The sequence below is a fragment of the Apteryx rowi genome, unplaced genomic scaffold (assembly GCF_003343035.1).
Source record: "Apteryx rowi isolate R43461 unplaced genomic scaffold, aptRow1 scaffold_310, whole genome shotgun sequence".
NCBI classification, from domain to species: Eukaryota; Metazoa; Chordata; class Aves; order Apterygiformes; family Apterygidae; genus Apteryx; species Apteryx rowi.
This window is the reverse complement of record NW_020449531.1, coordinates 1,044,484-1,072,343: the sequence shown is the minus strand read 5'-3', so window position 1 is coordinate 1,072,343 and position 27,860 is coordinate 1,044,484. Positions and strand designations below refer to the sequence as shown.

At 36.1% G+C, this 27,860-nt stretch overlaps 1 protein-coding gene across 1 annotated transcript in view; it reads left to right on the top strand.

Moving 5' to 3' along the window:
* RASGRF2 (Ras protein specific guanine nucleotide releasing factor 2) overlaps positions 1-27,860 on the top strand; it is a 90,329-nt gene that overhangs the window by 23,669 nt on the left and 38,800 nt on the right. Inside the window, exons 10-17 of the mRNA XM_026070466.1 lie at positions 3,000-3,160; positions 4,135-4,201; positions 5,078-5,214; positions 7,109-7,191; positions 9,301-9,549; positions 9,841-10,229; positions 13,498-13,626; positions 14,879-14,968. Coding sequence (XP_025926251.1) covers positions 3,000-3,160; positions 4,135-4,201; positions 5,078-5,214; positions 7,109-7,191; positions 9,301-9,549; positions 9,841-10,229; positions 13,498-13,626; positions 14,879-14,968 — 1,305 coding nt within the window. The remainder of the gene's footprint in view (positions 1-2,999; positions 3,161-4,134; positions 4,202-5,077; positions 5,215-7,108; positions 7,192-9,300; positions 9,550-9,840; positions 10,230-13,497; positions 13,627-14,878; positions 14,969-27,860) is intronic.

Here is a 27,860-nt window from a genome sequence, read left to right as displayed (position 1 = left end):
CATTTTCTCTACCTTTTATCTTGATACAAACTTCATTGTCAAGTGCACTATAAGTCAGGGCAAACAGTTAAGAAACATTGTCCTCAATAATCTAAAGGTTAGAACACTCAATCTGCAATCCCCCGTAGAGTAATGCCTGGAAAACTTCCAACAACTTTCATGAGCCCTTCAAGGGATTCCAGATACTCTGCCTGAAGTCCAACCATCAGTTGCTCTAAATTTACCCCTACTGGCAATTATATCACAATTTACAAAATCAAAGAATAGCTGAGGTCGGAAGGGACTTGTGGAAATGTAGTCCAACCCCCCCCCTGCTCAAATCAGGGTCAGCTGGAGCAGGTTGCTCAGTGATGAGTTATCTGCAGAAATAAAGACTCCACAGTCTCTGTGGGCAGCCTCTTCTAGTGTTCAGTCACCCTCACAGTAATATTAAAAATTCTCCAGAATGGAGAAAGCCAAATTGATAAATCAGGTAGTTTCCTGTAGGCATAAAAATGCATTTTTAAAATACAACCCTTTGTATTTCTTATATTTGAACAAAGGCTAATGGAGTGATTATTCTGGCAGTATTGAAGTACTGAAAGTACTTAGGTTTGTAGCTGGATAAAAATTCCTGAGATTATGCTGATTGTACAAACCATGCTATTAATGAATGTTCTAAAATTAGCCTCACTTGCTTATTACAAATGTAAATTGGCCAGTCATACTCATTTTTTTTCCCTTAAGAGGAAATGTGTAGTAGAATTTATGACAGGCAATTGCTCAGTTTCATTAATCACAAAAGCTTGACAGGAATATACAACAACCTCCTTGCTAGATGTCACCCATGCAGCACATACAGGAGATCTGTTTCTCTCTGTAAATAGTATGTTGAATATCAAAGAGACATCACACCATCTCTTTTTTTCTGCACTTAAAAACTGTRGTTTCTTTTGGTTTGCCTTATTAAACAGTAACATTTCAGCTCCCTACAAGCATAGCATTTAACCTTCAGCCCATTTTGGCAGAACACAATGTGGTATTCCTGAAAGCATTCTAATGAAAACCAAAAAAAGGTGAGTTCCAAAGATATATCTGTATGCATATTGTATTTATAGATGTGTTTATTTAAAGAAGCAAAGTAGAAGCTAGAAGTACAATTAGAGTCCTGTTACCTTAATTGTGTAGAGGACTTTCAGGAGAAAAGATGATGCTAAGAATTGTTGCTCAAGAATTTTTTTTAACGTACTGCTTGGCCTTGCACTGTGAGCTATCAATGTCACATAGAAAAGTCAGTTTCAATGTGTGGGGATGATTTTTTGAGGTCTTTTACAGTTGAGGCAGGTAGGCTGTTTTGTCCAGGGGAAATGTACAACAACCAATAACTGTTTTTTCTGGTCAGAATTTAAAAGAATCTAAAGAATGTTCCACACCTTTGCAATTTTCTGCAGTAGAACTACTCTGTTCTCTGCTATTCTGTTGCAGACACAAATTATGTCGTACACATTTAGTTTGAATGTAAATAGGCTGTTAAAGAACACTACACTGTTGTAATTCTCTCTTACCAGTGTGTATTTTGCTATGCCGGACAGTGTAAATTTTATATATATAACAATAGCTTAATATTAATTATATGTATATGTTCAAGGGAGATGAGTATGGAGAAAAATATTATGTAGATAAACAGTTGCTTTCTCAGTATCTTAAATATCTCTGTACTACTTTGTTTAAGATTGTGTGTGTGAACTTTGAACCAAAGAATTTTTTGACAGCATAGGGTGAGAATGGCTAAGCTAATAATTAACTACATGGAAGATTCTTTCAGGCTTGCACTGTTTCAAGATGCTGCTGCTAGCTTCAGCTTTGATATGGCTGACAATCCAATATCTTGCTGTACCCAAAAGGGGCAGGCCAATTTCCCTACCCCCCCTGCTTGTTCTGCATTGCCATTACTTACTTTGCACCATCACTGGTGCTTGTATGACCATGCACTGAGCCATATCCGGGAGCTCAGCCAGCTACTTTTTTGTAGCATTCGTTTTCTGCTGGTTTAGTTCTATTAACTAGCTAATGTTGGAGTCAGATGAGAGCCAATGTAAGGCAGAGAGTAAAGACGGATGTGTGGGAATAAGATTAGGAGGTCCTGGCTGTACTTTCTGGTAACAGCAAGTTCTGTCATCAAATCTTTCCCTTTGATATATAGAGGAATCGTAGTTCAGTATCCATGTGACTCCATATCCAAAATTAGAAGTGGTATTCATGGTGGTATCAATCTGCAAAAGTTGGTCAGAGATTGGTTTTGAGGTATAAAACAGTATAGCTTTCCTCGGTCTGGAGTTCTGCAGAGCACAAATTCAGACTTATGTAACCAGATTCAATTTAGTTCAGAAGTGTTCTGCTGGTAACACGTTTTAGATGAGCTGTAGGGCACTGAAATTGTACAAGCTAAGAAGAAGAAGAAGAAACCTGCTTCGTTACCATCGTTCTCGCACACAGACACACATACACAAACCCTTTTCCTGCAGACCTGTTCTTTTTATCCTCTGTCTCTTTGGCTTGAATGTCATGTACCTTTTTCAAATCTAGTAGCTGTCTAAAGAAGTGGTGCAAATGGAGTTTGCTGCTTTGTTTCATTTTCTGACGAATGTTCTCATGGTATGCTTAAATTGCATATGAATTTGCCCAAGATCTAGTCCTGGCATGTGCACAAGTATTTGTCTGGACTGTGCTTGCCTGAGTCAAAGTCTGTTGTTGTAAAGTCAGATTTATTAGTTCCATTAAAAGTACAAATCTGTTGTCCTGAACTTGGCCTAAAGAAAAAACAAACTAGTGCAAAAAAGATGAAGGACTTGTGCTTAAAAGAAATGCTGATATATATTGATACTTACTAGAATGAAAAATTGCATGAATATGCATGAATATCATGGCAAAGCCATGATATTCAATACGTTAACACTTTAAGCACTGCCTAGTGAATATTTTTATAGTTACAGCGTATTTTTCACCTTTATTATTATCAGGTTCCCTTATTCAAGTCCCTTCAGTTGAGAGGGGAAAACTTAGTAAAGTTCGCCTGGGATCATTATCTTTGAAAAAAGAAGGAGAAAGGCAGTGCTTCTTATTTACAAAACACTTTTTAATTTGTACGAGAAGTTCAGGAGGAAAACTGCATCTGCTCAAGGTACAGATTTTACATTATGACTGTGTTTACGAAATGAAAATAGAAAATTTCAGCCCAATAAATAATTTATTGGTAACTTATGTGAAATTTCAATATTGTATTATTTTATGTTTTTAACCTGAGATTTTCATGTCTCTTATAAACAGAAGTGAGATGATGCACAGTAATTGACTGCTGTATTCTCTCATTGTTACATGAGTAGCAAAAAACAGAATTCAGCCAAAATTCTTACTAACTAAAATTTTTTTGTAGAACTGTGGCATTCTAATATTCTGGGGGTTAGAAACAGGACATTGGTGTCTATATCTGTATGAGCTAGCACTGAATGCAAGTGAGCTTTCAGTGCATAAGTCAGCCAGTCCAACTCAATGGAATTACCAAGGGATATTTTTCAGATCTGTAATAAAACTAATTAAAAAGGTCAGTTCTATTTTCCTGATCAGCATATTCTCTTAAACTGAAAGTTCTTCTAAGAAAATTCTAATTATATTAGGTGAGACAGAATCAATTGCTTAGAGAGTCTCTTTCAGTACAGTTTACATGCTTTCTCACTTTGTACCTTTTAAATAGCTTAAATATTTTGCAAAGTAAAGTAAATGTAACTGAACCTTTACAAAGATCTTGTATTAATTTGATTTAAATTTAGGAGAAGATGCTAAAATTCTAGTTACCTTTTTGAGACTTGTGAACAAGTCTCTATATGTGAGCTAAACTGTAGTGTGGTAAAAATGAAAGAAATTTTGCACAGGTAAGTATATTATTGAATTTTTTTTTAAAGAAAAATGCTACAATATATCATATATATCAGTTTTTATTTCTTGAGGGAAAATGTGCATTGTGAAATTGATATATCTTCCTAAAAGCTCGTAGTAATGTAAAATCTCAGACTAAAATATATCGAAATTTAAAAACAGCTGTAGTGAGAAATGGAAAAAAAGTCTAATTTTTTTGAAAAATGTGCTTTATTTTCATAGACAGGAGGTGTTCTATCTTTAATAGAGTGCACACTGATTGAGGAGACAGATGCAAGTGATGATGATCGTAAGTTACATTAAACCATTTGCAGTAATTACAGTTCTAAGTAGATTCTTAAAATTGCTRCTCTTTTATAGTCTTTATATAGTTTTGTACTCTTTCATGAAACCAGAGAAATACACTGTTAAAAACTCATTCAGTAGTATAGGTATTTTAAAAGTTTGTGTACTGGCTTGGATAAAGGTTTGTTTTGTTATGTTTGCTCTTGATGTTGACATCCCACATAGGATTTTCAGGTACCCTGGCTGAAGCAATGTAACAAATTATTTGCTGACTTTTATATAGAAATTCACTGTGAGGATCTTAGAAAGAAAAAAATATGTATGTCTTGAAAGAAGAAACAGCTAATTGGGTTTCTTAACTACATGGGGGTTGAGAGAGTTGGCAGAATTAGTGGAAAGATTTTTTTTTTTTCTCTTGGGCTCCCTACAATTCTTGACTGCAATCTTATTCCAATGAAATAACAAAATACATTCCCAAGCTGATTTTGTTGTTTATTCATTTTGGCTTCCATCCCACAGTTTTAGGCATGTATTGCACTTGAACTGTGAAAATAGTTCCATTAAGTTCTGTGATGCTTCTGATACGCTGTGAGAATATCAACAGTGCACATAGAAGTTTTCAAAGGACTTGAGTCTTATTTGGCATCTTTAAAAGTAATTTCTCATGACCCCCACAATTGTATGTTCTATTACTTTGTTTTGCATTTGGTGCATGTGAAAAATGGAATCCCTCTTTTGGATCCCTAGTTGTATTTGTTCTTTGTCAGAGAGATGTTTAAAGTAATTTCCATTGTAAATGAAATCACTGTTTTCTCTGACCCATAGTTTGAAATCTCACATTCTCTTTTTTTTTTTTTTTTTTTTGTCTCTGACTATAAAGCAAAAGGTTCTGGGCAGGTGTTTGGACACCTTGATTTCAAGCTTGTAGTTGAACCTACAGATGCTCCTCCATTTACTGTTGTCCTTTTAGCCCCTTCGCGACAGGAGAAAGCTGCGTGGACAAGTGATATAAGCCAGGTAGCCTACTCTGTTCTTTATCTTATTTGTTACGAGATCTTATTTTATTCTGTGTTTCTGAAACTAATCCAAGATAGGTCTGTTGATTTTTTTGAGTGCTGATTTGCTGTGATGTGTATCAAAAACCATTAAGGTTACCCATTTTCACAAAAAACTTTACCTTTTAATTTGAGTTGTCAGTGAAATGTGTTTTTCAATGAGAGAGGTGGGTTATAAAATACATTGACTAGTCAGTTGACTAACATAATGCTAATAATTAACTAATAATTAATACTAATGTCAGTCTTTTTTGTGTCTAAGAAAAGCTCATCCAGATATGTATTTTGGTTTAGAAAGGATAGTACTTACTCATCTGTCACTTTCATACAGATCAAAAAACATCTGAAATTCCTGAGTGAGAGTGAAAATGATTTCCATCTCATATCAATATCATATCCCACACAGTCAGGAAATGTGATTAGCTCTTTTTTCTACCTAAAAGAATGCTAGCAAACCATTATCATACACAATAAAGAAACATTCTGGCAGTGCGCTGGGAACTCTACTGTAGATGAAGGAAAGTAAAAATAATTTAAAATATTTAATGGCAGAGGTAAAAAAAAATTTTTGGGGGGGGGTGTTTTTGTCTGAAAATGTAGTGGACAAACATTTATCAGAATCTATTTGGGGAAAGAGGTTGAATGCACTGTGAAAGATCTGAACTTTCAAGTACCAGATCTGAATTTAGATTAAGGATTTGCTTGTTTGTTTATGTATGCAATTAATGAGTACATAGATCTGTCATATTTTTGAATTTGAGTCCTGTCCTCTGTTAATTTCAAGAGAAGTAATTGATTAGACAAATGCCAGCCTAGTATTTGATGAGTTTTTGTGTGTGCTAACACTGCTGGCAACATCTCCGGATGGATTATCATCATAATGAATAGAAATTGCTTTAAAATAGGTATTCTGAGTTGTTTTCTTCTGGACTAACTGTTTTAAAGGAAAAAAGATAGAGATAAAATTTTCAAAATATAGCATGAGTTGAGAGCCTTGGTTTCACTGCAGCTCCGTAGATACGGATCTCACAGGCAGATGTGGTTGGAACATTTTTAACTATATGAAATTTCAGTGAATTATGTTGTTCCATTGACACTTAATGTGTTAGAATGATCTGCTGGGGAAGAAAGACCCTTTAAAAACTGGCTTGGAACATGGGACACCCAGGAATAAGTCCATTCTTGGCTTGAGTAAGAATGATTTTTAATGAGAAAGTCATCTGCAGTCTAAGCAGAATAAAGATTAGAGTTTGGATCTGGCTCCAAATGTCAGACCTTTTGTGCTGAGACAGACTCCAAGCAGCCACTGCTGTGGTGTTAGGGAAAGCTTGCAAGTGGCCTAATAAAGCAGAGATAAATGTCTCTGTGAAAGGGTTAGTGAGAGTGCCAGGGAAAAATAGTAGGAAACTTCTTTCTTGATCCCTCTTTGAGGCAGGGGAGATCTCCCAGCTTTTGAAGACAGGGTTATTCTGCAGAGATTTGGGGCCAACAATTAACAGAAGTCTATAAGAGGTATATAATTTTATTCAGCTTCAAAGAAACTCCAAAGGAAGTTTCAGTTCCAACTCAAAATACTTAGTCATGTGGAAAAAAGATGCCGAGCTGAATACCATGAGTGTGCTGGTAAAGATCCATTGACTTTCTGGATGTGCAAATCAAAGGTATAAAACTAGAGAATCATGTCCACTATAATTCCTGCATCATCATTTGTTTTTATTTTATAAAAATTCTTTTACCAATCAGTTCATGCTCTCTGAAAACTATGTTTTAGGCTTACAGTGATGTGGAAAAGTGTGGGAGTAAGTCCTTTTATGCTGTGTTTTTGTTCTAATGGTTTTCAATCTTCATTTTCACAGTGCATTGATAATATTAGGTGCAATGGCTTAATGACCATAGTGTTCGAAGAAAACTCTAAAGTCACTGTGCCACATATGATCAAGTAAGTGCAGCATTTTTTTCCCAGGAAATAAAGTAGCTTGTTTTGGCTTTATTAAAAGTTTACAAAAGAAAAATGTGTAATTGGAAATTGCAACCTTTTAATATATATTTTTTAAGTTCTCTTGAATGGAATTAATTCTACTTCCCAATGGCTATTAATCTCTTTTTGGAATTGGTAGGGATGACTCAGAATTGTAAACTCTCAATCCACAGTACTGGACTGTATGGGCTCATAGCTTTGATTTTCAGTTTTTTGTGACATTGCCTTCAGTTGTGCTTCAGATGACTAATTTTATCTCTGTTGACCTAGAAGTTCATATAAGTGAATTTTTATTCTTTGTGATACCACTTATAATTTTATTAGATTTTTAGATGTCTACAAAATTCAAGAGAGTATAAAAGTGTATCGTTTTTTGAAGTACTTTATTGATTCAGCCAAAATTTTTCTTTTCCTTGTTTCTCTCATTTCCGAGATTCCATAATTTTAGCTGATCACGTGAAGGTAATATCATTATTCAAAAACCTACTTCCTTCACCCTTGGACTCTCTTTTCATCATTTATTTTCCTAGAAATGTCATTTTTGTTCGTAGGCAGCAGTTTGTGGTACTTGATTCCAAATTTCCAACACAGGAGTACCTCTGGGATCCTCTGCAGTTCTGCATTTACTTGAGTTTTCTACTGTTATCCAGTATAAAAGTTAAGGAATAGAACAAGGCATAACTATTTGCTTTCTCACTGTTATCTGTCGCTAGGCCATTTCTCCCTCTTGGATGTACTCTGTACAGGAAGGTTTCTCAGATGTCTTTTTTACGATTATTGTATCTCCTTTCTGTCATTTAGAAATGAAATAGAGAAACAGACCTTTTTGCCTAATACATATCTGTGCATACAGTGTTAGGGTAGATACCTTTGATCCCTAGAAAAAAGGCATTTTGTTGTCTTCAGTTTTATTCCAGGAACTTTTTAGTCAGTAGATGCATCCATTACCTGCTGAATGCGAACAGAATGTTCGTTAGTTTTCAAAATGCAGAGTACAGCAAGGTCCTAATGCAATCCTAATCCTCAAAAAGCCATATAGGCTGTTAAGAACGTACACAAATTTAGTGTTCTGTTTCAGAGATTTTACTCATCTGTTTGATTTTATCATGTATTAACTTTTAAAATATGTTAGTAAGTCAGATGGGTTTAGATGAATGTATTTGGATAAGCCAAACAAATTTGTTGCCACTTTTCTGAGGGGCCAACTTAAGAAAGAAGAACTGTTTTCAGTTTGATGAAGTGTAGAAGTAGGTGGAATGTCTTGATGCTGTATCTTAAGAAAATCTGATCTTTCGTCCTGAAAAGCTCAGGCAGTATTAAAAGATGCTTTACTTAGTTTCCATTCTATTTTTCTAAAAACTGAGCTTTTAACTAGATAAAATTAAGCAAAACTGAATTTGGGAAAAAACACATCGTGAGAGGTTTTTAAGTAATTCTTGGAGCCTGAATGCAGGTGTTACCTTGCCAATGAGCCTTAAGCTTAGCTAAGAGGCTAATTTTGCTGTTTCTTGCTGGGCTCTGTTTGTTTATTTTACATAAAGCAAAATCACAGCAGAAGAAACTGTGAACAGTCCACAACTACTCTATAGAGAGTTTCTCTAACTATAGGTCTATAGGCCACATCATCCTGAAAGAGGCAAAAGGGAATGAACACTTCTGCCTCCTTTTTCTCACTGAAGAAATTTAGGCTTCATTAATGTTTTTTTAGATTTTGAATTGATTTTTAGATTTGTAAAGTTGTTTGTCTTTTTGAATTACTTTGTAGATGTGGATCAAATCTGGTCAATCAACATATTGACCAAAACTGCATTTTTCAGCAAACGGATTATTTTCCAACATTAAAATTAAAATGACCCTATTTATGACATAAATTATAATTAAATGGAAGTAGGTTTCTTTACAAATTAAGAGGTTTCTTGTATTGATAAAGTACAGAAATGCAGTATGTGTTTCCTGCTTCTGTGATGACAGAAGCAGCTGAAATGATTTAACTACTGGACCATAATCATTCTTCCTCTTTAATGAAATGTTCTGAATTTAATTTTAATTTTTAATTTAATTTTTGTGTAGATCTGATGCTCGCCTTCATAGAGATGACATTGATATCTGCTTCAGCAAAACATTAAATTCTTGTAAAGTACCCCAAATTCGTTATGCAAGTGTGGAACGCCTTTTGGAGAGGTTAACAGACTTGCGATTTCTAAGTATTGATTTCCTGAATACTTTCCTACATACTTACCGCATATTTACTACTGCAGCAGTTGTACTGGAAAAACTTTCAGACATATACAGAAGGCCTTTCACTTCCATTCCAGTCAGGTAAGCTCTTTTTTCTTCTGTCAATAATTCGTAACGGAATTATCTGGACTTTGCTTGCTTTTTTTTTTTTTTTTAATCAGTAATGTTTTTATTGTATAAATGATTTAAGAAGAAACCTCTTTTTTTGTAAAATAGGATGCTAGTTTTTAGATAAGTCTATCTCAGTTTTCTGCCCTGGCTTTGAGGGCTAAGGACATACAGATCTTGAATGCACAAAATATGTTTGTAAATGTTTTCACTTAAATCTGTTTGGCATTATTATCATGTTGCTTTTTTCTTCCTTACTCTCAGGTCTTTGGAATTATTTTTTGCTACCAGTCAAAACAATAGAGGAGAATACCTAGCTGATGGGAAGTCACCACATCTTTGTCGCAAATTTTCTTCTCCTCCTCCATTGTCCCTCTCCAGAACTTCCTCACCTGTCAGAACACGAAAATTGTCACTGACTTCACCACTGAATTCAAGAATAGGTGCCCTTGATCTTTCTGCTTCCTCCACTGCAAGCAGTCCTACCTCAACCTATAGCCCGGCCACCTCCCCTCCGCCAACGAGTAGCAAAGTACCTCTGGACCTTAGCAAAGGGCCCTCCTCCCCTGAGCAAAGCCCTGGCTCCACAGAGGACAGCTTAGACAACCCTCGCATTGACCTCTGTAACAAGCTGAGGAGAAGCATTCGAAGAGGTATTATATAACTGCAGAATATTGACCGATACTTTTGGCAAATACAGTAGTCACCAATGTAAACCTGACTTTTATCAGATTACTGCTAAGTAGTTGTTTCTCTTGTCTTTCTTTTTTTCCTGATCACAATAAGCTGTGCTGAGAAATCCAATACTCTGTCCTCTCTCTCCATTGCAGTAGAGGCTGTGATGCATTGTACGGTTCAACGGCTTTGCTGCTGCCACATGTGTATTTTAGCAGGAATAGCAGTATGGTGTTGTCTGTTTCCGCTGCAGCAGAGTGACAAGAAGAAAGGCAGATGGAAATATTCTGTCCTCCAAGATACTAAAATCATCAGTGGGATGCCCCTTACATGAAGTAAAATATTCAGTTAAAAAGAAATGGGAATGTAAAGCTTTAATGCATTTTTGTAGTGGAGCTAGTTTTCCAGAAAGATTTTGTCACTAACCCAAACAAATAATTTATGTGATGGTTTTGGTACCTTGGTGGCATTCATGTCACCTGACTGTATCATTCCAAAAGTTAGATGAACTGCTCCTGTGAAAACATCTGTTTTCTTCTATGGACTGTGTAAAGCACCTTAAAATAGGTGTCTACTTTTAGAGGGCCAAAGTTAGATGAGATAAACCTTGCTGCAGGCATCTAGAATAGAAGCATTGTACATGTAGGTGCCAAAGCAAGAAAATAGCTGTAATCTGAAAGGATACATAAGCATGTACTTGGTTCTCATTGCTCTTTGGGCATATTGAGATCAAGCCCAAGTCGTTTTCTGAATTGGAATACAAGTGAATTGTAATTTTTTTTGTTACATTAAACAGAAGATGAGGGAATGCAAAAATGCTGCTTTGTTTCAAAAATACTTGTTTAGAAATGGTCCTGCATGGCCTGATTTACAACCTGAGGTATTTGAACTGTAAATCTAAGCAGAATGTAGCTCAATTTTACTTAAAAACACTGTAACAACAAAAATTGGTAGAACCAAAAAAGAAGAAAAAATATTACCAAATATAAAATAACAAAAATATGATTGAAGCTTTACGTTTTCTCTCTACTGATGATTTGAAATATATTCCCTAGTAGGACATTTGGTGTTGTCTTATGCAGGAAGATTGTCTTTACAAGATGTAGTGTAATATTTAACAAGAAATCTTTTAAACTGACAAGTTAGCCAGCTTAGCATTGCAGGAATATATGCTTGCCCATGTTTTATTCTTTAACAAAATGCTAGTTGATGGTTATATTAGACCATAATTTTCTGTTGAGATTTTGTATGCTGGATGCTTTAAAAAGAATTGCATAACTATACATTCAAGATATGTAACTATAGTATTTACTATGTCGAGTTGGGCAAATTTTTCTTTTACACCAGTGTAACCCAAATGAAATCAATGTGATTGCGCAGCATGTCCCAAAATATAAATCTTGCATTAAAATGAGCTGTAGACAGGTAACTGCAATCTTAACCGTAACATTTTTTTTGTTATACTTGTAAATTAAGCTGGTAAAGAATAGGTTATTCTGGCCAAGTGATAGTACCGGGCATTGTTGCAGAGGAGTTCAGATTTTGCATTCTAGTCTATTAGAGCTTGAAGTGTCATCTAGACAGCTTTTGGGAATGGCAGGAACCTCATATAAATGTTAAATTGCTGCATGTGCAGTGTCTCCAGACCCTTTGGGAATCATCCTGCTGAAGGGTTTGCACTCTCAGAGCATGGAGGGATTTGCAGCTAGCTAGCTCTGTTCTCCAGGGGAAACTCATTTTGTCAGAGGGCTGTATATAGCATGGTTGAGGAAGGGGAGTAAATTAAGGAAAAGTCTCACAAGGAGAGTGGAAGTGGGTATTAGGAGAAATATCAAATGCTGATTTATACTTTTTTCATCATACATAATGTGGATTCTTGTTTCTGAAGTTTTCTGGGTAAGAAAACCGGTCCTACCAGGAACCACAACCTGGTTTAATATTGTTGATCTGCTCTTGCCAGATTTCCAAGGAAAAAGAAAGATGGCTTAGTCTAAATCCAGTATGACTGTATGAAGTCGGTTTTCGAGAACATGTTGTTATGATTGTTGTCATTCTTCTTGAATATGGGCCATTTGTGTTCTGGAAAGGAATTTTCTCCTACCTCTACTTCCAATGTTCTTTCCCTCATACTTCTGCAGATTCTTGTAGACAATTTCTTTTTAAAATGCGTGCATATATATATGTGTGTGTATGTGTATATACACATATATATAAATATTTCTTACTCTACAGGCACTGTTATGATATCATTCAATGTAGAATATTTTATCAGCTTTCTGAAAAGGTTTGTTTTTCCTCATTTGGGAAGTAGTCTTTCTGCTAATTTGTAGTTATGACCATTCCTTTATTATTCTTCTGATAGAAGTGCTCCTCCATAGAGTAATCAGCTCTCCAGTGTTGCTTGGCAGTTTTATTGGAAGGTTTTGTAACTATACATAGTCATTCAACAAGGATTCTTTTCTCCAAGTTCTTATATGAAACCTGTGAGTTCAGGTATCCATATTACATATGCATTCCAATACGTGTTCTCTTAACTTAAGGTGCAGTTGTAACCAAGCTATTTTTAAAACTGACAACTTGCTGGTTTTCATCAAGTATTTTATTTATGAGCTTTTGTGTGGTTACATCATTGGTACAAAACTTTCCCAGTTCTTTACTTATATCCAGAGGATAATTATCGCTCAGTCTTCTTAATGCAAAAGACATGGCAATTTCCAAAAGCAGTACCATTTACAAAAAAACTATAAGAAACAGATTAGATGTAAACAATTTTAGATGTTAAATGGTATGCAAGGATACTAGGCTTGGTATAGAAACACTGAGATAAAGTGCTGTTAATTAATGACCATTTTTAAACAATACCTTTGAATGAAGCCCTTTTTGTCATGTATACTCTTCTTATTACTGCGGTACAGTACAGCTTCATTTGAAGCTGATCACTTGCTGATTGCTGTTCATAAATTTAGAGCCCTGAATCACCCTGAATTACTATATATTCTCTGCAGAGCCACTTCATGTTCCTATTTAAGATGAGCTAATCTGGCTACATTCTGTGCTTTAAAAAAGAGCCTTTTGGTGAAAAGACTGGAAAGATGTAGCTTTACATCTTTAAGTCACATATCTGTGTTAAGATCACATACCTATGATCTCATTATTTGAATATGATTTGAAATAATATTTATACTTTTTAATGAGTTGTAAATTATGAATAATCACCCTGGTATTAACATTTGTACTCTTTTAAAGCAGCAGTTTTAGAATCTGTGTCAGTGGACAGGACAATTCCTGAAAGCACCTCAGCAGTGGATACCCCGGAGCTTTCCCCATGTAGATCCCCTTCAACACCACGTCATCTCCGCTACCGTCAGTCAGGAGGTAAGACACTGATGTTTCTCACCTTTATCAGTCACTTTAAAGAGATTAAATATTGTAGTTGTAATCTCTGCAGGGTATTAAAAGAGAATAATCTCTGAATAATGTGTTTTACTTGTATTTTGCTTATTTTTTGGATATAAAAAAGGCATCAGAGTGTGAATAATGTTACTCTGGTTAATTAGTATACTAATAACGAGACTTAGAAGCATTTGGGAAGTTCGGATGTGCTGAAATGTTCTTTAATAGCTGGAACAGAGTGTACTGTAGTTCAAGACTAATACTGAATCAGTTCTATTCTCACAAAATTCTCAAGACCTTGACAGATTTTTTCAGCTACCAATGGGACATATTTTGGGCACCATATGTAATCATGAAATACACAACACTCGTTATTGTCCATGAGGAGTGACTGTGTCTGTTTCTTTGTGTGGCACTGAACATTTACAGATGGTGTCATATTATTCGCTCCAGAATTTGAATAAATTGCTCAATTCAAGAGGAAAAGTGAGAGCTGAATCTCCTTGAATAGCTCTCACGTGTCTCCTTGAAATCACTAACAGAGCTGTGAGCTATGTCCATGAATGTTTAAAATGCTGCCATATCATGCAAGCCAAATTTCAAGCCAGTTATTTCAGGCCTGGGATTAAAACAACAAAAAGAGAGCAGAATCTTCTCAACCCTTAATAAGTTACTGAAACACTTCCATATTAAACCACTAGTGGTTTTTTGTTATTGGGAATGTTTATGGTGAGATGGCAAGATTTGGGGTTTGGAAGCTGGGGGGAACAATGCCAGATTATCCAAGACTAGTCAGAAGCAGTGTTCACAGAACTCCCGTTAGGGAAAGTTTGGTAAATATTGCAAAGCTGTACTCATCTTAGGCAGTAACCTAGGAAAATTTGTAAATCTTATCATCAGTAAAGTTTGCATAGGTTAATATTCTGCACCATTTTTTTTAGTAGTTTGTCACTGTTTTCTTAGTCTGTTTGATCAATGCTTATTCCTTGTCTTGGCAGTCTTAAGAATTTTGTTCCACAGCAGTCTTAATTATACTAACCTAGAAAAAATCTCAAATCACAAATATCATCGTGATATTTTCCTTTCCCCCAGTATGGAATTCTATGACAAAGAAAATATAAAATGTTCACTAAATAGGAACATTAGTAAAGATTTCAAGTATCATTGTTGTTTAGACTGAAAAAATTAAAACCATGTCTAAGTTTTAACCTTTCTCTCTCTGTTCATTTTACAGTACAAACTGCTGACAACAGCCACTGTTCTGTTTCTCCTGCTTCTGCTTTTGCAATTGCTACAGCTGCAGCAGGGCATGGGAGTCCACCAGGTGAGAGAAATTTTACTGTACAAAAGAGAGGTAACAATAAGATATCTCTGTCTCAGCAAGTAAATATTTCTGAATCCTAAGTAGCCACTGATTTGTTTTTTTAATCTAATGGTGTTTTGACTCTGGAATCTTCCCTTTTGTGGGCACTGCAGTACAGCCTCCATACATAACTGGAGTGTTGGCTTCCAATTATGAGGTCAGTACAAAAATATTTTAAATATAATTCTTTTAATTTAAAGATATTTCTTAAAATTGTTTGAAATCACGATAACCTGTATTAAAGTAAAAAATACTATATTAGATCATTTAAATTAATAAAAAAAATATTTGTCACTGAATGTTTCCTATTGGAGGAATTCAAACACCGGTTGTATCTGACAAAAACAATGTAAAATTCTGGAATTTTGAGTATGTTATTGTGTTCATTTGAATATATCGTTGAGTTGCATTCAAAAGCAACTTGAAATAAATTACAATGAAGAAAAAAGTAAGGAATTCCATTTACCAAATTCTCACTTAATAAAAAAAATAGTTTTAACCTCTACTGTTGCTGAAGTCCTTATATATCATAACCTACTGCTTAGTAAAAAGCATTTCTAGATTTAGTGGAAAACATATATTTACTGCAAGTCAACAGGCCTCCATGAAACTGACAAATAAAAATAACTAAAAAGAATAAACAGCTTAGAACAGGGTGCTCTGGTACATACACCCTGCCGCATTTTCTGCTGTGGTAGACTGGAAATTTTGGCTGATGAAGCAGTTTATGTAGCCAAATAGTAAAAACAACTTTTAGGCTGTTAATATACCACCCTGTTCTGGGGATTTGCCAGCCACTTTCATCATGTCTGCATGAAAGAAGGAAAGGATGAGAAGAGAGTGAGGAATGTCTTTTAGAGGAAAACATGAGAACCAACAGTTGGGGGCTTCCTACTGTATCACATACCTTAAAGAAACTGGTATGAGCTTGGTGCCTTTGTTCTTGTGGAATTTAAGAAGATTGCCAAAGTATCCAGGAAGATTTTGGACTATCATGATCAAACTGATGTTAGTTTTTCTTCCTGTCTGAAATCGGAATTATATTTATCAGCCCTCTTTTTAATTTCATAATCTATCAGTTGAATTCTTGTATTCATTCGCTAATATTTCTAGTCAAGCCTATTACTGAAAGGTTAATATTTTATATATGTATTCTGGTAAACATCTCCATCGTATCTTTCTTGTTGGTAATCTTACATTGTAAGATTTTATTATGAAATTTTTTTATTTTGAAATGGCTGAGCCGTTTTTTGTCTGAAGGATATGTTTATAAGAACAGCTATACTTAAGTTATTACGAGTATGTACTGTATTCTCCTTGGAAAGTAGCTATGTGGTGTAGTGACTGGAGGGATTTAGTGCAATTTACAATACTGTATTTGAATTTTGAATTCTCTTGCTGCCTTGCTATGTATCCCTTGACACACTGCTCAGATTTTCCATGAACTAAGCCCTGTCCTAGATCCTGCCACCAATACAAAACAACTCCTTTAAAGTCTGTATAGTCACTTTCACTTTGCATTGAYGTACACAAAACTACAGTTTATTTTTGTTATGCCAAAGTGTAATCCGACTGTAAGTTAATACCTACCTCTTTCTGAGAAGTGTTGAAACATCAAGAAACTGCTTTGAAGACCCTAACTTCAAAAGCTGTAGGGGAATCCTATTTAAGTCAGTAATATTGTTACCACTGATTTCTGTGGATTTTATATCCACTATGTCTAAAGTTGCGGTCATCTGCTTGATGAGTGAGTAGGTGTCATGCACGGATCAGTGAGTGCTATATTACATTTGTGTGTTCCTGTGATTTTTAGAAGATCACAAGAAAGCTGTGCTCAGTTTCATGACCTTTATGAACCTGAACCAAACAGGTACTTAGTAAATCTTTTAGAATGATGAATATTGTCTGCATTTTGGAACCAGGCACTGCTAAGGAAGCAATTAAAGGACCAATTAAATAAAAGTTTGTTGCTTTTGTTTTGTTAAAAGCACAGCTTTTTAATATTCTTAACATAAGACTAAGAGAAAATAAGAGCTACAAGTATGTAATCAAATGAAGGAATCTCAAAGCGCAGGGATGCTGAAAAAGGAAGACATAACATCTTGAATACTCTTTTTAAGTGCTTTTTGTGTTTCTGTATAAGCAAGTTCTGTAAAAATGGCCATTCTCCTGACTGATGTAAAAAAGAACAAGAAGTTTCTGCAGCAAAACTGACCAGAAAAGAGTCATACGGGATCTCAGGAGAATGAGTTGAAACAGAGCTTTCTCTCTGGAATCAATATGAGAATTCAAGGCTGCAAACCACAGTTTAAACAGCTGAATCACCTTTTTGCAATTTGAACCTTCTGATAGCAATTAATCATGGTAGTGTAGAGTTTGGAAGGTTAATGTTCAATTTTTTTTGTACAGATTAGAGATGGTGTTAAAGTTGCAGAGTCATGTAGTTTAAATTTGGGCAATTCAGTTAATTTTATTTCTTCCCTTATATGTATTATCATAATTATGTGGGTTTTTTTAAGGGCATCTTTCTTTTTCCCCCCAGTGGTCTCCTGTCTCATTCACTGCATAGAATGGACAAGATCTTTCTCTGAGTCAGGTCTTGGTAGTGAATGAGATTTATGGGTTTGTTGGGTTTTTTTTGTTCTCTTTTTGGTTGCTCCCTGGTCCCTCATTGCTGCAGATATTGTGAAGTAATAGAGCAGTATGTGAAAAATAGGATAACCATGGAAGTGATAGTGCTCACTGTATAAACTAACCCCTAAAACCCACAATCAACAAAAATCCCTGTTTTGCAACCTAAAAATGCAGAAACTCCTGTTTATCTTAAGGAACTGTAAGACAAAAAAAAAAACACTGGAAGACACTGGAAACTTCTAGCTTCCATTAAAGGTGAGCTAAGTTGAATTATTTTTCACCTTGCAGGCTTGTGTTCATACTGTTCTCATGGCAGAAGAGTTTGTTGCTCTGGTCAGTGGTATGAAATCTTACAGGATTTTTTGCTCAAGCATTACATAAGTACACACAGAAGCTAGCTTTGGACATAGTTTTAAACAGTAGGACATGCCTATAAGTTAGAATCCCAGGCATTTTATAAGTAGTTCTAGCTTGGATACTGTTACTATTCATAATCCAGGAAATCTTCTACCCACTCACTCCTCTGAATCAGTCTACCTCCATGTTTGTGTGTGGTGCAGGGGGTGTTTCTAGTTGATTTTGTAATAAGCTTCAGTGAAATGTCTTGTGGTAGTCCCATATTAAAAAAAAAAAAAAAGCTACATGGAAAAAGGAAGCAGAAGTTAAAAGAGGAAACAAAGGGTAGAGGAAACAGAGCAGTCTCACCAGAGGAGTTCCACAGGAGTCTGTGCCAGAGCCTGTACCATTTAAGATATTCCTATATGAATTTWAAAAAAAAAAAGGATAAAATTCATTATTGTTAAATACAAAGTGATGCACATGAGGAAAAACAGCCCAAGCTTTACATGTGAGAGGATGGGCTCTGTGCTGGGTGTTATTACTGCTTGGGATTAAGATCCGAAGTTTATAAGAGATAGTTCCGTGAAACCATCTCAGTGCTCAGCAGCAGCCAAAAGAGGAAAGGAAACCGTTAGAATGGTTAGGAAAGGAACAGGGAACAGAACAGAGAAGACAATTTTGGTAACACAGTATAAATACAGAATTTGTGTGCATGCTGAAAACTACATGCAGTTGTGATGTATCCTGTTTGAGACTGGAGGATGACAACTAGAAAAAGTTCAGAGAAGGCAATCCAGGATGATTAAAAGTATCAAACAGCTTCCTTGCATTTGGAGTTTAGAAAAAAGATGACTTACAGGGTTGATGATTAAGATCTACAAAATCATGGATGTCGATAGGGAGAGCTGATAGGCTATGAGGCCTCTGATGCAAGAGGCAGGAGGCATCAGATGAAGCTCATGTGAGCAATGTTCAAAACAAAGATAAGTTTGTGTTTCTTTGTGCAATGGATAGTAGGCCTGTGGGACCACTGAAGGACCTTATGGATGCAAGAGATTTACACAGGTTCAAAAACTGCACAACTACACGGAAGTGAGAGCCATTGTCAGTTACTAGACAGGCAAAGTAGAAAAGGTTCAGGAGCTGAAAGCAGTTGGACATTGTGGGAGAGTATTATTATTAGGAGACAAGTATCGTCTATGCTTCTTCTGTTTTCACTGTTCCCTGAAGTCTGCTTCTGGCTGGTTTGTTTTGTTTGTTTTTCCCAGGGTAAGATCTCTTAGCTCGTTTCAACTTTCCATCTTCCAGTTCTGACTGCTCAGGGGAGTATCAAGGCAAACAGGCTAATATACACATAGAAAAAACATGTAGACACACATTCCACCAGAACCATTTGTAAGAGTATTTAATCATCTACTCTTCAGAGTACTGGATGTAACATTTTATGATTGCTATCACCATGCAATGATAAGGTTATATACGGATGAGCATGTGAAGCTCAGAACAGCTCTCCCAGAGCATATGGTTATCTTTAGATAGACACCCAGGGAAAGTGGCCCATGTTGGTTCAGTCTGCAGGCTTGAAGCAAGTGCCTTGGTGGGAAGTCAAAGGTGAAGGTCATTTGAGTACTTCAGACTTCTTTAGGTATTGGTGAACTTGCTCCTTTGGATGGTATGTGAGTCTGCAGTGCAGGTGGCAGCGTCCTCAGGCTGCCCCCCTTTGTGATCAGTGCTGTGCCTCAGGGACCTTGCTAGTGTTGTCAGGACACCCTCAGCTGTTGGGTGCCTTTGTTGTCTGGGTGCATGACGTGCACATGCAGGGTCAGCAGGGCCCTGCGGACAGCTCGTGCTTGGGTCTCCCCACCATATTGTATGCTGCACTAGTTTATGAGCTGCTGAGAAGGAAGTGCTGGACACCACCACGTTGATCTACAGCATGCAAAAGCTCCTGTAGTGGATGGAACCTTAGTCTGAAGCAGGATGGTTCAGGTTATTATGTTCTTCAGCAGTTCCTTATAATCTATTTATTGGTTTTGTTGCCGTTAATTTCATCTTTTTACAGGTAGCTGCTTTTATGATAGCAAGCTGTACTAGTCATCCTATTGTTTGTCCATGTGTCTAGTTAAATATTGATCTCTATATATCTTAAACATGGTTTTGTGTATACTCTTCCAGTAAATTACCATATTACTTCTATTACTTGTTTATTTTCACATCATGAGAGGTGTTCAAATAGAAATATGAAGTGAAAGTAGAAGAAAGTTAAATAAGGCACCCCAGGTGCACAGCTTGGTGCCTGAATGAATGATAGTATGCACAGTAGGGACAGATAGAGCGAGCTGATTCCTTTACATATCCTTTCTCTTTTAAGAGATGGGAAGGAGATGGCTGTGTGGTTCATAGGTTACTGCAATTGTAGTGCTTTGTCTGTCACCATTACTAGGTTGCCGCCCATCTTCATTCTTCTCCCAATTTATAAAATTAGGATAATAGTACTAACATATTCTATCATAGAAATGGGCAGGTCAAAGACATCTCTATTCTCCAGTCTTACAGCTTTCTTTCATTGCAATAAACCTCATTTTTCAACAGGGGAGGAGAACTCCCTTGAAAGTTATGCAGGCATCTTTCTCCAGAACAGTGAAAGGCATGCAGTTTTCACAACTGGATATAAACTAGTATAAACTCAAATTGTTGATATAGGTAAATGTATTCTCGCCTTATTCTAAGTTGTCATCTCCCTTTTCTCATGACTCATCTGTTGTTACACCTGATGAATTTTGTTCAGCTATGTGCTTCTCAGAGGGGCAGATAAGCCCTGAGCAATCATGAATATGTGCCTACTCAGTGGCATCAGTTACCTGAACTGTTTCTTTTCTCCTGATCATACCTCTAGACAATTGGTTCTTGATTTCTGCTACAATCAGTGACAGATTCCATAAACAGCACAGACGTCGTCTAGCAGCTCTGATCTGCTGTCTGCATTATTTTCTTTTCATACGGGAAAATTCCTGCTTTAAAGGTTAACAGTCACATCCTAATGAATGTCAGGCTACTCCTTCTTTTAGCTTTGCAGTAAGAGTTAGGTCGTCTTTAAGCGGAACTCCGGTGAGCAGCAGTGAGCCCTGTATCTCTTCAGGAGTGATTTCCTTCACTCCTCCTGAGAATCTCTTTCGTGTTGACAGTGTAACAAAAAGGAGTGAGACTGGTAATGCCACTGAGAAACTTCCCTTTTTTTAAAATACTTACAGATCAATTGTAGTTTTGCAGTAAAAATCCTACAGATTTTACAGAGATTAAGCAACAGCTGTATAATCTATACAGCACCCATACAAACCATAGCACTATATAAAACCAATTTATTTTATGGAAACATATTTCTTTCATTTATGACTTTTAGAACTTTTGAATTTCCCTGATTGATCTTCGTAGAATTCTTTTAATCATGTTATTGATTTTTCTTCTTCTTTACATTTTGGTGTTATTTTTCTTATTGTGCACAGAGTCAGATCACTGTCTCAGGATCAGTAACAATATCATGCACTGATTTTTAAAGAAAAAACATATTTTGATATTCATTTATTGAAGCTGCTAGCTCTACATGCAAGTCCTCACACTTGTTAATACTCATAAACTATGAAAATGCTCTCTGTGACTAGAAGAGATTCAAACTTTAAAGTCTCTGAATAGTGGTATGGACAAAGGCAAAGTAGCCAAATAATGCAATGTTACTTTTATAAATAATAAATAAAATTGAAAACACTTATATAAGCTTAGCAAATATAGAAACTTGTGCTCTGCTAAGAAAGTCTAACACAACTTTAGAGAGAAACAGTTAATGTTGAAATGATTTTTATTATTATTATTATTATTATTATTATTATTATTATTATTATTTTGAAACACTTTTACTGAACATGGGCTATAGGGAGATTGTTTTGACAAAACCTAAATTTGAGCTCTAAATTGATCTCATATACCCTTTAGATGTTTTATACTCTTAACAGAAATACTAAGAACATTTTGAGAAGCTTATTTCTTCCTCAAATTAAGCCAGAGACACCAAAAATCTCCTAGCATGGAAAATAAATGTTAGACAAGAATTTATTTATTCCCAAACAAAATGATGTATACATTGTTCCTTCATGAATGTGGTCACTTTATTTTCAAGAACTCTCTTTCATCCCCATTAGAGTTGTGTACTTTGTTATTTCCAAAGTGCTGTGTGCTACAAAGCTGCCTTTCCCCTCCTACAGAATGCTGATCTGTGCTGTAGAGAATGTACCATTTTTCACAAGAACAAGGTGACATATTATGAGAGCGGGTAGGAGTGGGAAGGAAGCCTGTGGTTGGCAGGAAGGACTGGCTTCTTTAGTATGAGCATTTGTTTTTTAAAGTGAATATGAAAGGGAGAGGAGAGAGTGAGAAATGGAAAAAAAAAAAGTGTTTGGGGGAGTATTTCTGACAAAATATGATTTGCATGTGGGAAAATGGTTCCTGTGCTCACAAAGAGATAAGATGTATGATATAATGGCTTTATTCTCTCTTCTTCTAGTGATTTTAAAAAACGTAATTAAAATAACAGCTTGAAACTAAGAGTCTGCACAAAGAAAGAATTACTCACATACTATCCCTTTCAATTAATTGCCTGCCTATGTCTCTGGTGCTAAATTACCATTGGCCTGAGTCATTTACCTGAGTGTTTTTCAGGAGAGGGAACTTCTAAAGCCTCTCCATTTTGCAGCTTGTACCATGTCCATCAAAGTACATTTTAAAAGATCTCTCAGTCAGCCTGCAAATCCTTTTTTATGCAGAGGAACTACAACTGGCTCCTTAACTTTTCCCAACTGTACATTAATGGTTTGGAGAAGCAATCTTAATCGGAATTGCCCTTGGTTTTGGTTTAGCAAAACTGGTCAGCCTCTTTATCAGTTTTCCGGTGTCATCCACTTTTCCATAACTCTTACAGTCTGTCTGTAGAAGTGATCAGACAATCCTTTGCAGCTACAGCAGATGTTCACCAGAGCAAGCATGAAACCTGCTGCATTAGTTTGCTAAATCCGCTAAATTGCTAAATGCAAGCAGTTTCTTCTTTTAGCACTTTTAGAGTGCTTCCATGTGACTTTGAGATGTACTGTACAGAATAATGTAGGTGTGCACTCCCAGTGCATCCCATTGAACCCTGAAATGGAAAAACATGTAGGAACATACATTATGCTTTAATTATATGTAGCATTTCCTCAGTTGTTATTATCTTGCACACAGACTGATAAGAATACATAGTTCCATGTTGAAGGATATCAGCTATAAATAGCCAGAAAGCTCAATTTTTCTGTAGGGTTGTCAAGCTTGAGGGGTTGTTGCAGGTGTGTGCGTGTGGGGAGGCAGTTCAGGAAATGCTAGGGGAGCATCTGCCTGATTCTGAAGAGAGGAATAAAAATTTGGTATTGCACCATTATGTTTCATGAAGTATCCTGGAGTAGGCAGTTAAGTTAGTAAGGAAATTAGTATGGGGAAATTAGCAGTGAGGGAGGTTAGTAAGGGAGACATGTAAATTGTTACTTCCTTTTTCCATTGTTAGAAGTCAGGCAGAGAGATTTGCTTGCTCTGCTGAATGTTACATGAAGAGGAATGGTATCTAATAGGGACCTTGAGATGGGTTTTACATTAGGTGGATAGCTGCCTAACAGACTTTTGCGTGAGAGTGCACTAGATGCTTCTCGTTACATTAGTGGATACAAGCTAACCTTGAAAGGTAGGTGTTTCTTTCAGGCTCTGTACAAAAATATCCATGTCTGAAGCAAAACAAGAAAATGTATGCCTTTTTCCAGTTGGTTTTCAATATGTTGGGATAAACATTGCTATTAGTAGCAATTATAGTAATTTTGGCACTCAAAATGTTATTTGCTGGATTCTAATAGCTTATTCCCTATACTTGAAAAATTATATGGAACTTGTTCCTTATGAGTCCAGACCTGAAAGAAAAAAATGTTGACAACTATATCCCAATAAATACTCAAGTTGCAAATATTTCTTTTTTCTTTTTTTGAGTTCTGCAGCTTGACCCAGTGGGACTGTTGTTTGCAGGAACAAAGTGGCACAACTGGGTCACACATATCATAGAGTCTGTTTCTGACAAGTTGGAAGTAGACCTTTATTTTATCTGTACTTGTTTATCTCATAGGTTCCCAAATGGAACATCCAGGTTGAATTTGCATGAGTCTAGCCTACTGTTATAGGTGTGCAACATCATCAAATCAGACAAATCATTGTTTAAGAGACAGTTCACCTCTTGGCAAACTCTTTTTTTTTTTTTTTCCTCCCTGCTTTCTGCTAGGGATCTAAAATATTTTGTTCCAGGAAAGAAAGGAGTTCATTTAGGAACTGTTATCCTCCCCTGATCCCTTACTCAGGACAACCAAGTTTTATTTGCTTGTTGTATTTTGTTTTGCTAATAGCTGTAGCCAGGAACCAGAAAAGTGAGTACTAGTACTCTTGGGAACATGTTTTATGAGATTTCCAGTCCAATTGTGCAGACTTAGGAAGCTTTGATAAGCAGTGAGACCGGAACACTAAGTTTCCTTGGAGTTCAGCATTTCAGTTAAAAACTCCAGATGGAGCTGGCTGGGAAATACTTACTGACTAATTCTACAGCTGACAGTTTTCTTCATCAGAAAAAGTTGTGTGAAAATCAGTGGCAAGGATCAACCAACTTTTCTTCCTTGTGGCTGGAGAGTTGTTAGGAGTTGCCCAGATGCCATTACCAAAGTTAGATGTTGCCACCAGACCTTCCAGGCAGCTGCAGTGCACAATGTGTGTTTTCTGGGGGGGCACCGGGGGCTGATGATGCTGCCACAGCTGAGATGCAAACGTCTTTTCTATTACAGGCTGCATTTTTAATGCTTATTCACCAGACTATTTTTATCAGACGTTTGTGTATGTTTTCTCCTGCCAGAGGATATTTTACTGGTAAATCAGTAGTGAGATGAAAATAGAGATTAAAACTAATTTGTTTGGAATCTGCCTTCTAATTCAATAACCCTGAATGTTATTCCTTTCCTCTCAATATTCACCTACTCCATAGTGAATTTGATTAGACTTCTGTTTATGTTCCTGAATTAGGAGCCCTTTGAATTTAACAAAATAGTTGCTTAGCAATTTTAGATAACTGGCTAAACATCTGTATTCAAACTAAGTTGAACCTCCCCTTGCAGCTTTGGTAGAGCAATAGCTTTGAATTAAAATGATCACTTTAAGATGAAGTTCAGTTTTGTCTCAAGTGATCCTTGCTGTCTTTCTGAGAATTAAGATCCAGGGGAGCATAAGAATTTTTTTCACTTTGCCAGAAATTTAGGAACCCATTTCTTATGCCCCCCTACCCCTCCCAAATTAACTTCTTCTTCAGGTTTATCAGAGAAGCTGACCCTCTCAGCAATAAGTATTGGTACTGGACATTTGCTGAATTATGACACTTTGAACCATATATTTCGCGACCTATCACACAAAGTTCAGAGCAGCTACAGGGAAAACTCCCTGTTTCATAGATATGTGCAAGCAAACTGGCATTGACAGTTTCTTCATCTTGGACAGGATATTAGTACAATGTCTGCTCCTACTCCCCCAGTCTGGGTCCTACTGTGATTAGCTGGATGGGAGGTGTTGGATTTATGTTTTCCAGTGGTTTACTTGAGCTTTTGTGGTAAGCTTTTAGGTAGGTGGTATCTCCTTCTGCTCTCCTAAGCTGAGGAGGAGAAGAAACTTGAATGGAGCTTTGACCTTTGCATGCTAGAAATAAGCCCATAGTATGTTGAAATTACGGGTTCAGAGTTTGACTAAATAATCTGGGCCTATAATGAGTGTGGGTTTTTTTAGATTACCTAGTATCTTCCTCACATCTGGGGCACCCAAAGAGGTATGTGAGCTTTGTGAGACAGGGAGAGAACTTTTTTTTGTATTTTTTCTGGCCTATGTGTTGCTTATATAATTAATGTTTGTTTATGCTACTGTTGAGTTGCTTTATTTGTTGCCCAGTCATAAACGGTCTGGGAGCTGCTTCTAAGATGGACATTTTGTTCAGAGAATTTTGTTGACTGATATGCAACCTGCCAATTTTTGTTTTGCATGACAGTCAAGTATCCGTTCGCAGATGGTCTCAAAAATGTTACATTTGGCTCTTTACAATTATTGCCTCCTCCCCATTTAGCCTTTACTCCTATTGTCATAAAAAAGGCTGAAAAATTTTGTTAAATACTTCCTTTAGCTCATGTAAAAAGCCCAGACCAGCTAATGGAAAAAAAATCCAACAGCTTTTTTTGCAGTCTTCCATATGATCTCCTTTTCTAGCTATGTGTTGTCATAGAATTTATTTTAACCTTTGTTTTGTGGGAAGGCAGACTTTACATTTTAAAGGACTGAAAGCTTACTTTGAGTAGTTCCTGAGAAGACTGTAAAGGTATGCAGAGAAGGTTATTGTAATATTTGCTATGCTCTAAGATTACTGATAGACATGGGCAGTGTGTAATTTAAAAAAAATCAGCTGAAAATCCCTTGAAATGCTGAAACACTTCAGCAGGTAAAAATTGCTTAGATATTCCCTGAAGCCTAAGAGATGCAGCAGGAACACAGGCAAACACGCCTGGCTTGCAGTGCAAATTCAGAGAAACATCAACTACTTGTAATGTTGTAATTCTTGTGATTATTCACAGAGGATAATTCAAATATTAGTGCAGTCAAAAAAGTATCTAAGATGTACAAAAACAATCACAAATAAAATTGTTCAGATATTGTGACCACCAAAAAGGCTTTTTTTCTTTGTCACTGTTCCCTATAGCTCTTTTATATAAAAATAAGCCATAAGAAAAAATTCTCCTGTCACATGGCACATTTGACATGATACTCTACAATGTGTAAACACAAATGACAATTAATGGCAACAGGGCTTTTTCCTAATAGAAACAAAAGGAAACACATTTATCTATGTACAACCCAAGTCACATTCTGTTGACCAGAGAATTTTTTTGACTTTTTTTCCCATGAAGTACTGGAAATAAGCGTCTTGTATCCAAAATAATAAGAAGAAAATGTTCAGTGCTCTCTCTTACAAGTTCCCAAACATATATATGGCACAAATACCTTTTAGAAAACTTTAAAATGATGGTATATTTAGAAAATAAAGCTAAAGGAAGGAAAAAAATACTTATAATTCAGACATATTTTGGTTTTGTACACTTGTGAGAGCAATCTTCATTCACATTTCAGTATAGTGCATATAATCCAGCAGTGTTGAAATATTCAACAATTAATTATTCAACAATTATTTCAACAAATAACGTCGGGTTTCTAAACTTTTGTTTTCACATAGCATATACTTTCTGCCCTCATATTCACTAATTTCTTTACAAGAATCGTGTCAGCCTGTGTCTGTTATTAGAGCATTTCCAGAATCCATAGTTACTCTGTTCAATGTCTTCAAAATTCAATATTTTTTGAGAGAGATATTTATAAATAACCTGTCTTAGGGCACCAGATTTGGATGATTTGGTTTACAGTTTCACTAAAAGCTTGAACTAGAATGTTACACATGCAAGCACACATGTACCCTTCTTTTGTGGAAACCAGTGTGATTTGAAGGTGTGTGCAGGTACACCACAACTTAGCATTAGATTTTGGTGATGGCATTAACTCTTTGTTGGCTTTTCCTGCTGTTGCCAAAAGAAGAAAGATTAGGGTGCTGTCCAGTGGTAATGGAATTACTGCTACTTAAATTTGTAGAAAATATATCCTAGTAAATGCAGTATTTTAAAGTTAGATATAGATATTCTCTATATTGTTGCAACATATGCAAATGCAATACATATATCATGTTTATTTTTCTCTCTTT